The sequence below is a fragment of the Electrophorus electricus genome, chromosome 5, assembly GCF_041902795.1.
Source record: "Electrophorus electricus isolate QZ-2024a chromosome 5, ASM4190279v1, whole genome shotgun sequence".
Taxonomy (NCBI): Eukaryota; Metazoa; Chordata; class Actinopteri; order Gymnotiformes; family Gymnotidae; genus Electrophorus; species Electrophorus electricus.
The window spans coordinates 7,687,369-7,698,887 of record NC_137501.1 but is presented as its reverse complement, the minus strand read 5'-3'; the positions used below and the strand labels follow the sequence as shown (position 1 = coordinate 7,698,887).

At 38.9% G+C, this 11,519-nt stretch overlaps 1 protein-coding gene across 4 annotated transcripts in view; it reads left to right on the top strand.

Moving 5' to 3' along the window:
- vcana (versican a) overlaps nucleotides 1-9,710 on the top strand; it is a 35,903-nt gene extending 26,193 nt beyond the window's left edge. For all 4 annotated transcript variants that reach the window (XM_081714073.1, XM_035530279.2, XM_035530280.2 and 1 more), the window contains 7 exons: nucleotides 77-190; nucleotides 285-398; nucleotides 2,621-2,779; nucleotides 3,267-3,349; nucleotides 6,825-6,969; nucleotides 7,227-7,409; nucleotides 7,781-9,710. In XM_081714073.1, coding sequence (XP_081570199.1) covers nucleotides 77-190; nucleotides 285-398; nucleotides 2,621-2,779; nucleotides 3,267-3,349; nucleotides 6,825-6,969; nucleotides 7,227-7,409; nucleotides 7,781-7,929 — 947 coding nt within the window. In that variant the 3' untranslated portion in view covers nucleotides 7,930-9,710. The remainder of the gene's footprint in view (nucleotides 1-76; nucleotides 191-284; nucleotides 399-2,620; nucleotides 2,780-3,266; nucleotides 3,350-6,824; nucleotides 6,970-7,226; nucleotides 7,410-7,780) is intronic.
- Nucleotides 9,711-11,519: the final 1,809 nt, after the last annotated feature.

Below are 11,519 nucleotides of genomic sequence, written 5' to 3'. Positions count from 1 at the left end.
GGTATTTCTAAGCACAGTTTATAAGTCATGTACTGTGATAGCCTTTGGATTGCTAATTCTTTCTTTTTAACTACAGGTGTTCATTCATGTCCTGATAATATTTGCTTGAATGGTGGCTCATGTGTGAAAATGGGCATTGCCCAAATCTGTCACTGCCCTCCTGGATACACTGGGCAATATTGTGAAATAGGTATTCTTTAGATACACAACAGTTTTCTATTTGAGTATTAATCTGTTGTTAATGTATTTAATATTTAAACTCATTTTAATGTCATTGTTTTTAGATGTTGATGAGTGCCAGTCCAATCCATGTCATAATGGGGGTACCTGTGTGGATGGGCTGAACTCTTTTTCCTGTGTATGTCTGTCAAGCTACAAAGGGGCTCTGTGTGAGCAAGGTAAAGGCACAGTGATAATACTGGTTTCTACAAAACATACTGAAACATAATTATAAAACATAACTATAACATTCAGCAGCTTGAAAGAGTTTGTCTCTTAAGTAATAAAATAGAATTGCAAAACCCAACCTTGATGTGTAGATAAACTTTACATTATGAACCACCTAAGATTGAAATAAAGTATGAAAGTGTTACACTTGCACCAGTTTCTTAACATTACCTGAAAACAGGTAAACTGTATTTAGCTGTAATAATATTGATGACAATTCTATTATTCTGCATGATCACATAGATCATATAGATCCTTTATGATTATAAGACTCTTTTGTCACCCCTTTTCATTGCTTCTTGAATTCTACATGCTAAAGCAAATCTCAGTGGTATATGAACTGTGCTGAAAATCTCCAATCCTATAATAAAAATGAGTCAGACACCAATGGGTAAAACAAAAGCAAATCTTATTTAATATTTGTCTCAGCCTGCAGGCATCTCACACACACAAGGTGTCTGTAAGGGAGAGGCAGGTTACTCTTTTCCTCTGCGCTTTATACTACAACTTTATATACTATAATACTTTATACTTTACACTACAATGCAGAAAAGGGTTGTTTTGCTCCCTTTCTACCTAAAAAGGGGTTGTTTTGCTCCCTGCTGTCTTATTTGCTTTGCAACAGAGCATTCCTCTCAGAAACCAAATTTGCAGATGGTACTAGGTATAGTTGTTGTGATGTTTGGAGAAAGAGTAGCTGTCTGCTCCATGTTCTTGTAGCACAAAAATGTAATTTTTCCATTACAGAACTTTGCCAGAATTAAAATGACATCTATATAATTAAAATAGCTTCATCTGTAGGAAACATATGAATTTGGTGATTTTATTTTGTGTTTATGTGCACTTAATGCATAATTTAATGTTTTGATTAACATCATTAATGCTTCATCTCATGCCGATCATGTCTCCGTAGTGTATATGTCATATGTCATGTTTCAAGTAAACATGCTGTGATTAATGTGCTTCATGATTTATTTGACCTCAGTTAAACACTGTATTAAGGGTACAGTAACAATGTCCACTTATCACACCCGTAAATATTGTAATGACTTAGTGGTGACTTAGGAATGATATAGTGTCTGATTGCTTATACAAAATGACTTTCTCAAATGCTAATGCAAAAAGGAAAACAACAAGGTGATGCAAAAGCAGCTAAACAACTATTTAGAAATCAAGAATGAACCAGAATATCTTATAAATTACTGCATTAGAGTTAGTGGATTATAAGTGTTTTAAATCATGTGTTCTGTCTCTGTAATAGAACTTTATTAGATTATTCAATTTACAAATTGTCTTCGAAATGACTCTTTCTTGCATTTAAATCTTAATCAAGCTAGCATATATATTACTGTGCTTTTTACTTAATCTGGGCCTTTCAGGTGTTCTCCATCATCTTTTTTTGGTGAGGTTTGGTGATTAACTGCTGGTCATTACTGCCTCTGCCAGTGCAAATCAGCTTCAGTCCAGATACATAATTTATTTTATACAAGCTCTCAGTCTGACACAGTGCAGCCCAGAGCTGGTTCAGAAACAGCCACAGTGATTGATTGAACATGGTTCATTTGCAGATATAGTTTATACTCATGACTCATTTGGTACAGTCTATTGAACATTTGTTTATTTAGAAACACTGCACAGCAGAAAATCTGGCCTGAAAACCTACAAAATAGCTTACCAAGCATAAAATATTTTGTGTCTAGTGTGCGTCTAACAACACCCTTCCCCTTTGTTTATCAGTCTAAGACCATAATTTCATCCAACAGTCTAGAATAATAGATCTCTTGAGGTTTTTATATGCTTTGGATGAATCTGGCCTTCGTGATACTATTGAAATGCAAGTGCTGTGCCCATTTAGTTAATTGGTGTGTAGTATAGTAGGAGGATGAAAGGGAGATCAAAACAGAAGCCCTGAGGTGCAGAGCAATTTTAAGCAGGAGGACATTCACTCTTGAAGTAAAGATCAAGATGTTCTGAAACAAAACAAATTTAGATTTATTGCACAGATACCAATTTACCAGGGACTTTATACTCAAAAAAGTGGTAATACTGGACATTCACCTTCTTTATTTTGTAGGTTTTAATTTGGTGCAAGTTACATATAATCAGTTGGTCTTCAGTAGAAAACAGATTGGTAATGGCAGAGCAATAATGAAGAATGACTCTCTTCCTGCAGACACAGAGGTATGCAACTATGGCTGGCACAAGTTCCAGGGCCATTGCTACAAGTACTTCCCCCACAGACGCACCTGGGATGCAGCTGAGCATGAGTGTCGCCTCCAGGGGGCGCACCTCACCAGTATTCTGTCCCATGAAGAGCAGCATTACATCAACCGTAAGTGTTGAGTCTCTGATTTTAAGATATTCCAATGAGTGGATTTTATTTGTACTTGCCATGATGCTAATAATGTGGTATTCATAATCAAAAGGCCACCAGGGAATAAAAAAGTATCATTTAAAATATATTATGAATGCCAAAAATAGTAGGCTGTCCACTACCTATGAGCTTTAAATTGGATAATTTATCCTTGGTCTTAAATAGAAAAAAGTCCAAAATACAGATTTTGCTTTGAAGCTCCAGACAGCAGATATAACAGAAATCTCTTATTAGAAGTACCAGAGCCATAATCCTTGTTCCTGAGCCAAGAAGTGAAGTTTGAAGCCACATGCTTTTACCATGTCACTAGAATGGAGCACAGTATTCTCAGGCCTGAGAAACAGGAAGTGTGATGTGTAAGCTAAAAAATGCTCCTTGTTTTTAAAGACTGACCAGGCGCACCTAATATGGGAATTAACCTACGTGCCCTATTTAATTTTGGCAGGCCTTGGCCATGACTACCAGTGGATCGGTCTGAACGATAAAATGTTTGAAAGCGATTTCCGGTGGACTGATGGCCATGTTGTGGTAAGAGAGTTCATTATAATTTATGTGATCCTTTTGTAAGAGGATAGACATCATAAATTCTAATAAAAATAATGATAAAATTTGTGGTCTCATAGATATCACTTTGTTTCTATTACTTGTCTGATGTGAATAATGAGAATCTCTGAGAGTCTTTGGGAAGTCCGTTCATTTCAGCTATAATTTAAAATGCAGAAACATGCCAGGACTAGTAACTCCTAGCTTGTTTTTGCATTTTATGTGTTCAACTCTGTGCAAAGGAAGGTTTGTAAGAAGTTCCTCAGTTATTGCTGGAGGTATTCTTCCAGCTGACAGGAAAGTGTCTAATTGCTGCTTTGGGTCGTTTGGTGCCAATTGGGCTAACACTTCAAAGATCCAGACTGTTGTCAGGGGTTGGGGAAGGGAGAAAGGCCTTGGGGGTGCAGGAGATAAGCAGTGTTCGTTGGCGGATGTCCTTTCGCAGTTGAGAGATTAAGAAGAAGCCCATGGACGGCAAGGGGAGGGCGCTGACAGGTGCAGACAGGTACCAGCTCTCCCCAGGAAATAGAGAACAACCAGCCTCACAGATGGGCAGCAGCTGAGATGGTGTACGGTGAAGGACAAGGCCTTGGGGGTGGGGTGCGTGTGTGGAAGGAGCTGGATGGGCTGATGTGCTTTTACATACATGGTGTGGATGGAGTTGAAGAGCTGATGTGGCACGTACAGTACGAGCCGAGAGAGGAAGGAAGAGAGCCGAGAAGAACGTTTGTCAGATATGCCGCAGGGGTTGTTGCGAGGGTCAAAATGGCATCATTACAGAACGTCTGCAGGAAGTGGCGGGCAACCTGTTGCGTGGGGTAATAACAGGATGTGTGGCAACGCAACCCACACGGCTTTGAAGGGCCAGGCACAATGCATGGTGCTGCTGAAAGATTCGTAGCCATTTGCAGACGGAGGCACATTCCACAGAGTTCAGCTGACGCACTCCAAAGACAGGAGCCAGTCAGACTGGATCAGCTGTTATAGAATAAGCATTAGGGCTGGATATAGGCCAGCCTTTTCTTTAGGTGAAGAAGAGTACCAATGAAGCGCTTTAAACTGAGCGATTTTTCAAGCGTGTGAAACACTAGGAACAGGATCTCCACACAGGGTGGAAATTTGTGTGAATGCGGAATGAGACTTTGTTGGGATTGCATGGCCAGATAAACATCTGCTACAGCCACCCACATGAAATATTACTGGTGACGCCCACGAATGTGCAACATCATGAGACTCTGTGTTCCCACTCTTCTCCACAAGGACAATCAGTGGTACAGTTATATTCATAGTGTAAAAGGTGAAAAAGCTCTTCAAAATAGCGTCCCCTTTGTCTGAGAGCCAGAGTATCAACTACTGCTGAGTGTTTATTGTTCGTGGGTAGTAAATTCATTCATTTACTGCACTTTGTAGTATCACTTTTATTTTAGGGCTACATTCTTTCCATATAAAGAGAGACATAGTTTGTGACTTTATACCTGGGCAGTGAGCTTCTTGGGTGCACAGGAGTTGGAGAGAAAACTGGTTAAGGGTTGCTGGGTCCCTGGACATGCCTCCCTTAATTGCACTGTGCATAGGTCATTATCTGGTCCTGCAAGTACACAGGGATGACATTTATTATGGGTCTTGGCCAGTGATTATGACCATCTGGATAAGAGACTGCAGAGAATTGCTGATCAGACATCAGACTGGAGGCCACGTCGACCATACTATCTCTTCTCTTTTTTCTGTATCTCATTTACCTCAGATCTGAGGTTAATGTGAACTGTAGCTTACAGTCACTACAGGGGCAAACAGTGCACCCTGAATAACACCAGATCTGTACATTTACACTGACAGCATTTGTCAGACAGTCTAACTCAGTGTGGCATACATATATTTATCAGTATGTGAGTTTCTTGGGAACCCATGACTTTGGTGTTGCTAGCACTTTGCTCTGAGTCTCATTTTATCTACAGGAAATCTCTATTCTGCAAATTTGCACTTTGATGCTGCCAATATAATTTGTGAGTGTGAGTTTTCCAGTGTGAGTTTTCAGTACGGGTCTACTCATTTATGTATTGCAGTTAAAACACAAAACAACAAAAGAACATTTTTGTGTCAGGAATGCATATCGCCTTTGTTAGTGGTAGGAGTTTTGTTGTGAGAAGGTGTACAGCTCCCCTGTGTGGACTCTGATATGTACTGTCACCAGAAAGGTTATTGATGTCTTTGCTAAGAAATAGATTTTGTTCTGCTTCATGGGTTTTACTAAATTTGCAATTCATAACCTCCCAGCTCTTTGTAATACTGATATGTCAATTTAATGAACCGTAAGAGAGATGAATAAGTCAGCATGTGGTCTAAGCATATTACCACATAATTCAAATGATGTAGGCATGAAACAACTAAGTACCATAAGTAAGCTATTGATTTTAATGATTGCAATATAATGCAATCATTTTAGCCTGCAAAGTACTTTCAGAAAACACCATGACCACTACACTTGAATTGTGCACTAGTAAAGAGTGGTAGGTCGTTAATGAGCTCTTTTAGTATGATAGCTGCTGCATTTACAGCTAAGCTTTAGTAGCACTTGAAACAAAGGGAACATAGAAGAAATATATTATTCCTGTTCAAATATTTAGCATCCCTAAAATGTCAAATTGGATATTCTTTTCTTCTTTTGTGAATGAGTAGCATCAAGGGGGAATGGCAGTTTTATGTTTATGTGATAGGTTTAATAGATAAATTAGAAAGAAGAACAAGAGGGCAGTGACATTGATGTGAAGCTGCAGTCTTATGCAGTACCCCTGCATGAGTGCTAATAGCGTCCCCTTGTGGAAAAGCATTAGTCTGCTGATGTGTGAGTGAGTTACATGCCAGATCCATGAAGTACTTCACACATTAAAAACTAAACAGACACACGAACAAAATGCAGGAGGTTTACACAGATCTAGCTTCACCTTACCCACACTCTTCACCTTACCCACACTCCTCACCTTACCCACATTCCTCACCTTACTTCACCTTCACCTTACCCACACTCCTCACCTTACCCACACTCCTCACCTTACTTCACCTTCACCTTACCCACACTCCTCACCTTACCCACACTCCTCACCTTACCCACTCTTCACCTTACCCACACTCTTCACCTTACTTCACCTTCACCTTACACACACTCCTCACCTTACCCACACTCCTCACCTTACTTCACCTTCACCTTACCCACACTCCTCACCTTACCCACACTCTTCACCTTACCCACACTCTTCACCTTACCCACACTCCTCACCTTACCCACACTCCTCACCTTACTTCACCTTCACCTTACCCACACTCCTCACCTTACCCACTCTTCACCTTACCCACACTCTTCACCTTACTTCACCTTCACCTTACCCACACTCCTCACCTTACCCACACTCTTCACCTTACCCACACTCCTCACCTTACCCACACTCTTTTCCTTCTTTTGCAGCAATATGAGAACTGGAGACCCAACCAACCAGACAGTTTCTTCTCCTCTGGAGAGGACTGTGTGGTGATGATCTGGCATGAGGATGGCCAGTGGAATGATGTTCCCTGCAACTATCATCTTACCTTCACCTGCAAGAAAGGCACAGGTGAGCATTCTGCCACAAGATGAGCTGAAATTTGCAAGCTCTCTAATGGAAAGTCTACCTACCTGTATTTCTCTAGTGTATAGATGAACTGTGTAAAAAAGATCTATGAATTCTAATGTCAGACTGGTTGATACCAAATTGGACACTTCAGTTTTTAAAGTGCTGTATCTATAGGCCTTCTGCATGTTCAACAGAAAAAAGAAATCTTAACAAAGCTAAAGTATTTTGCTGTTAACATTCTCCTCCTGCTTTAACAGTGGCGTGCAGCCAACCTCCTCTGGTGATGAACGCACGAGCATTTGGCCAGACACGTCCACGCTACGAGATCAACTCGCTCATCAGGTACCAGTGCATGGACGGCTTCATCCAGAGGCATTTACCCACCATCCGCTGCAGAGGAGATGGCTTATGGGATGTGCCCAAAATCTCCTGCATGAACCGTAAGTGTTGTCTCTGCCTGCTGCGACTTTAATAAGCGGTATAAACTGCTAGTGAATGAACTTTAGTGAGGACAAGTACGCATAATCTTTCATACATAACCAGAACCCATTACCATTTATTCATTAGTGACAGATTTAGCCTTTTGGTTGAAGTGATCTGTCTTTTATTTTTAGTGGTAATGTCACATTTTTGCAGTAAAAGTGTTTTCCAATTATTATGCACGTGTCTATGTAAATCTAATAAAAAATTCTGCTGCAGCTATATAAATATTGTATGTTTCAGAGAAACAGAAGTATTAAAAATAGAGAATGGAGTTAATAATTACCCTATTAATGTGTTTTTGAAAATTGTTCCTTAATTACCTTTCCAGCCTCCAACTTCCAGAGGGAATACAGCCGGATGTATCGGACCATCAGAATTCATGGCAACCAATGGAGGAGATCCAAAGAGAACTCTGCCAGTTCCCTCCAGAACCATCATCATCAGCATGCTTTTCATAACCACCGGACAAAACAATAGGCCGGCTTACTAAGAGACCTGGTCCCAGTAATCTAGACCCCTTGGCTAGAGAGATCTTTCTCAGCTAAGAAAGTGTTTTTTTTTTCATTCTTTTAACCACACGTGATGGATTTTCATGTGATTTGATTCATATATGGAGAAAATATAGAAAGATATATGGAAACAGGAAAAGATAAAAAATGAAGAGGACAAGGATCTGAGGTTTAGATACTGGACTAAGCATACTGCCTGTTCAGAACTGTAGGAGTAAGAGAAGATTTTTAAAAAAACGTTCTCAGCTGGCCACTGAAAAAAAAAAGACTGTCACTGTTTCTGCTGGATGACTGCCATGCGAGTGAATTTAAAAATATATATTCTATTTTCACTTTGGATCACAAAGTGCCTTCTTGGTCAAGTGTTTGCTAATATACAGAATCAACTTGCATATCGACTTTTTTTTTTTTTTTTCAGTTCATAGTACCGTATACAAGACACAAGAAATCAAGATTTGCTCAAAGTTACTTCCAAACTGTGCCTGAGAATCCTCTAGCACATATTGTGATACTGACTGTGGTTTCTACACTTGCATTTTCCTCTGGGTGTAGTTTATCAAAGTTCTTGATATAGCGTTCCTCTGTTTCAAAGCTCCTGAGAAGTTCTTCAGGTCTATGAGAACAAGAACAATGGAGGGCACAACAAATGGGAGGACATGCATTCAAAGACTGAATGCAAAGCAAAGCAAACGGTATAGGAAAATACAATGGGAATGATTGTTAACCCAAAAACGATCAACGGGAATGCTAACATGACACAAAAACTATTTGGACTCTTTGATAACCATCCCAAAAACAACACATTACAATAAACCCATCCAAAGGAATACTTAAGTGCCTTGATTGCAAAATGATCTTTTTTTATATCAGGCCATTTTGATTAATCGCTACACTGTCTTTACAAGTCTAAAATGTCACTTTCATTTAATTCCTCCATTTCTTTTCATCTTTAAAAGGGCTCCTCTTCGCCAAATAACTTCAGCCTCTGTGTTTCTTTTGGACATTGTAAAACTACTTTTTAAGAGAATGTACTTTGTGAATTGCTCAATAAGACTTGAACAAAAATGCCTTTTTAACAGCAACCATGTAATTTATTTTTCAAGCTGCTTCTAATCTTCTTGTGTTCATTGTTAAAATGCAGCACCTTGGAGATAATATGACCTGTCTGTCCAAATGCGTCATCATACAGTCGGGTAGATTATTGCAGAGGGACTGGTGATGACAGCTGATTTGTGATGGGATATGGGAACAAAGAGGAAACAGAAACTGACATGACATTTGGGTTGTTTAATTGGTTTCAAAGATCAGAATCCATCATTCTGTACAGCTTTTCTACATGGAATCCTTCAGTTACATTGCCCATCTTGATAATCCAGTTGTTCACCCAGGTGTTTCTATTAATTTTTTAATCTAGTTTTTGTGTTGTTTTTTCAGATGTGTTTTATCCAAAAGTGCACATATCTTTTTTATATTTATAGTATAACAAGATAATTGCATAATGTGAATGTCTGGGATGTGTGTGGAAAAAATATTGTAAGTAAAGTTACTTTTTATACCTACAATGTGTCACCAAAGAGACAAAGAAAGTTTATTCCATTTTGCTGTGGCTCTTGGCCTTCTGTTATAACAAAGACGTGATATGAAAAAAATGAGAAAGTCACTGTTGGAGGCGTCAGTAATGATATTATCCTACACAATCTGAATCACACTTTTCCCACCTGGAATACAAATAAAAGCCTTGAAAAAATGGTTCAGAAAAGCAATGCTATGTTTTTACCAGCAGATGGAGGAATTCGTTTAGTCTATAACAAGTCAACAACAAACATGGAGCCAATGTAAGAAAGTTCCAGAGGTAATAAATATATACTATTTGTGGGAATTTTGGTAGGACAGATAGCTGCAATAAATAGGATTTTAAAAGAAAAACACAATGGATAATGATTCCTCAGCCCATATATGTTCTCACCCAAAATGGCTACTCCTTAACATTCATCTGATGCTATTATACAAAGCAACTTACAACTATGACTGAGTACAACTTGAGAGATAAGGGCCTTGTTCAGGGGCCCAACAGTGGCAACTTGGCAGTGGTGGTGCTTGAACCAGCAACCTTCCAACTACAAGTACCATCACCACTGAGATACCACTGCCCAACCTTATTGCTGTTTGTTAAAAAAAACAAAACAAAACAAAACATAAAGTACTTTACAGCTACAAGAAAAATGAATAAAGTAACAATTCAAAATAATATCAGTAGAACCACTGAATATGAAAATATTCCGCTGTTCCAAATGCTGTATATCATAGCATATGTCCATGGCATGTGCCTGAAATTACCTTGTCAAACATGGGATTTAAACATGATCTAAATGCCTCATTGGAGTTCTCCTATATCACCAGGACGTTCATAGAGGAACCCTGCACTGAAGAACAATTAATTTTCAGTGTAATGGCTGCCAAGTAACTGAGCATAAGCCCCAAAGGAGTCTCACTGCTATTGGTTGTCACTTCGTGCCCTAAAAGTTCTGCAAAGGTCAGGCTGAATGTCAGACCAGAGTGCACAGAAAGAAATATGCAAGGAAGGAGTTCAGGCTGCTGCAAATTCTTCTGGGATTGTGGTGCAGAAAAAGATGCAGTGCCTGAAAGAGTGATGTTCTGTTGCAGTAGGAATGTGTTGAAGAATGTGAAGGATTTATTATGTGAAGGAAAGGATAGGGGAAGAAATAATGCGCTAAATGTTCGGCATCAGCTGAAGGATGCAAGGCAGAAGAAAGGAGTGATGCAGCATTAATAAGCACACAGTAGGCTATATATTTACATGAACAGAATGTGTCCCAGGTGGATTACTTTAATTGGATCAAATGTTACCACTCTGTGTTCAGTCAGACTGGCCAATAATCAAATCCCCAGCTCTTCATTTAGATTAAACTGCCACAAAGTACGTATGTAATAAGGAAAAAGGTTCAAAGCCAGTGAATCTTTCAAAGCAGTTTTTTTTCTTTACCCAGTTTAAAATGTCATCAGCACGTGATCATTTGCAAAAGTTTTTTTTTTTTTAAGATTACGTGGAAAATATCAGACATATATTAGACACCGTAGTAGGAAAGAACAAAACAACACACAATAAAATATAAAAAGCAAAACAAAGTTTTATCTAGATCTGAATGGAGCTTAATCATATATAGCTTGAAGAGCACATGTTTAGTTTTTGGCATTTATCATATGAAAAAGGTTTTGCAATTAATTAAGCAAATGTTAAAACCTGCTATTGCCTGCAGGATAAAAAATATTTTCTGGAGGATGGAAACAGCTTATACATGGCATAAACTGTGCCAATGTTTGGATACTCACATTTAGTCTAATTCTATAAAAGGCTTTGCCAGATTCTTAAATGTTTCTCATGTTTTTGGAAATACAATATTTGGACAATCCTTTATCTAGCAGCCCTCAGCAGCCCCTGGAAGATCAATGGATTTAGATTTTGAAGCACTGTAAGAGAAAGTCGAGAGCCCTCTGCTCCAGCAGGGGGGCAGCCAAGTTGTATTCAAAGTGTCTTAA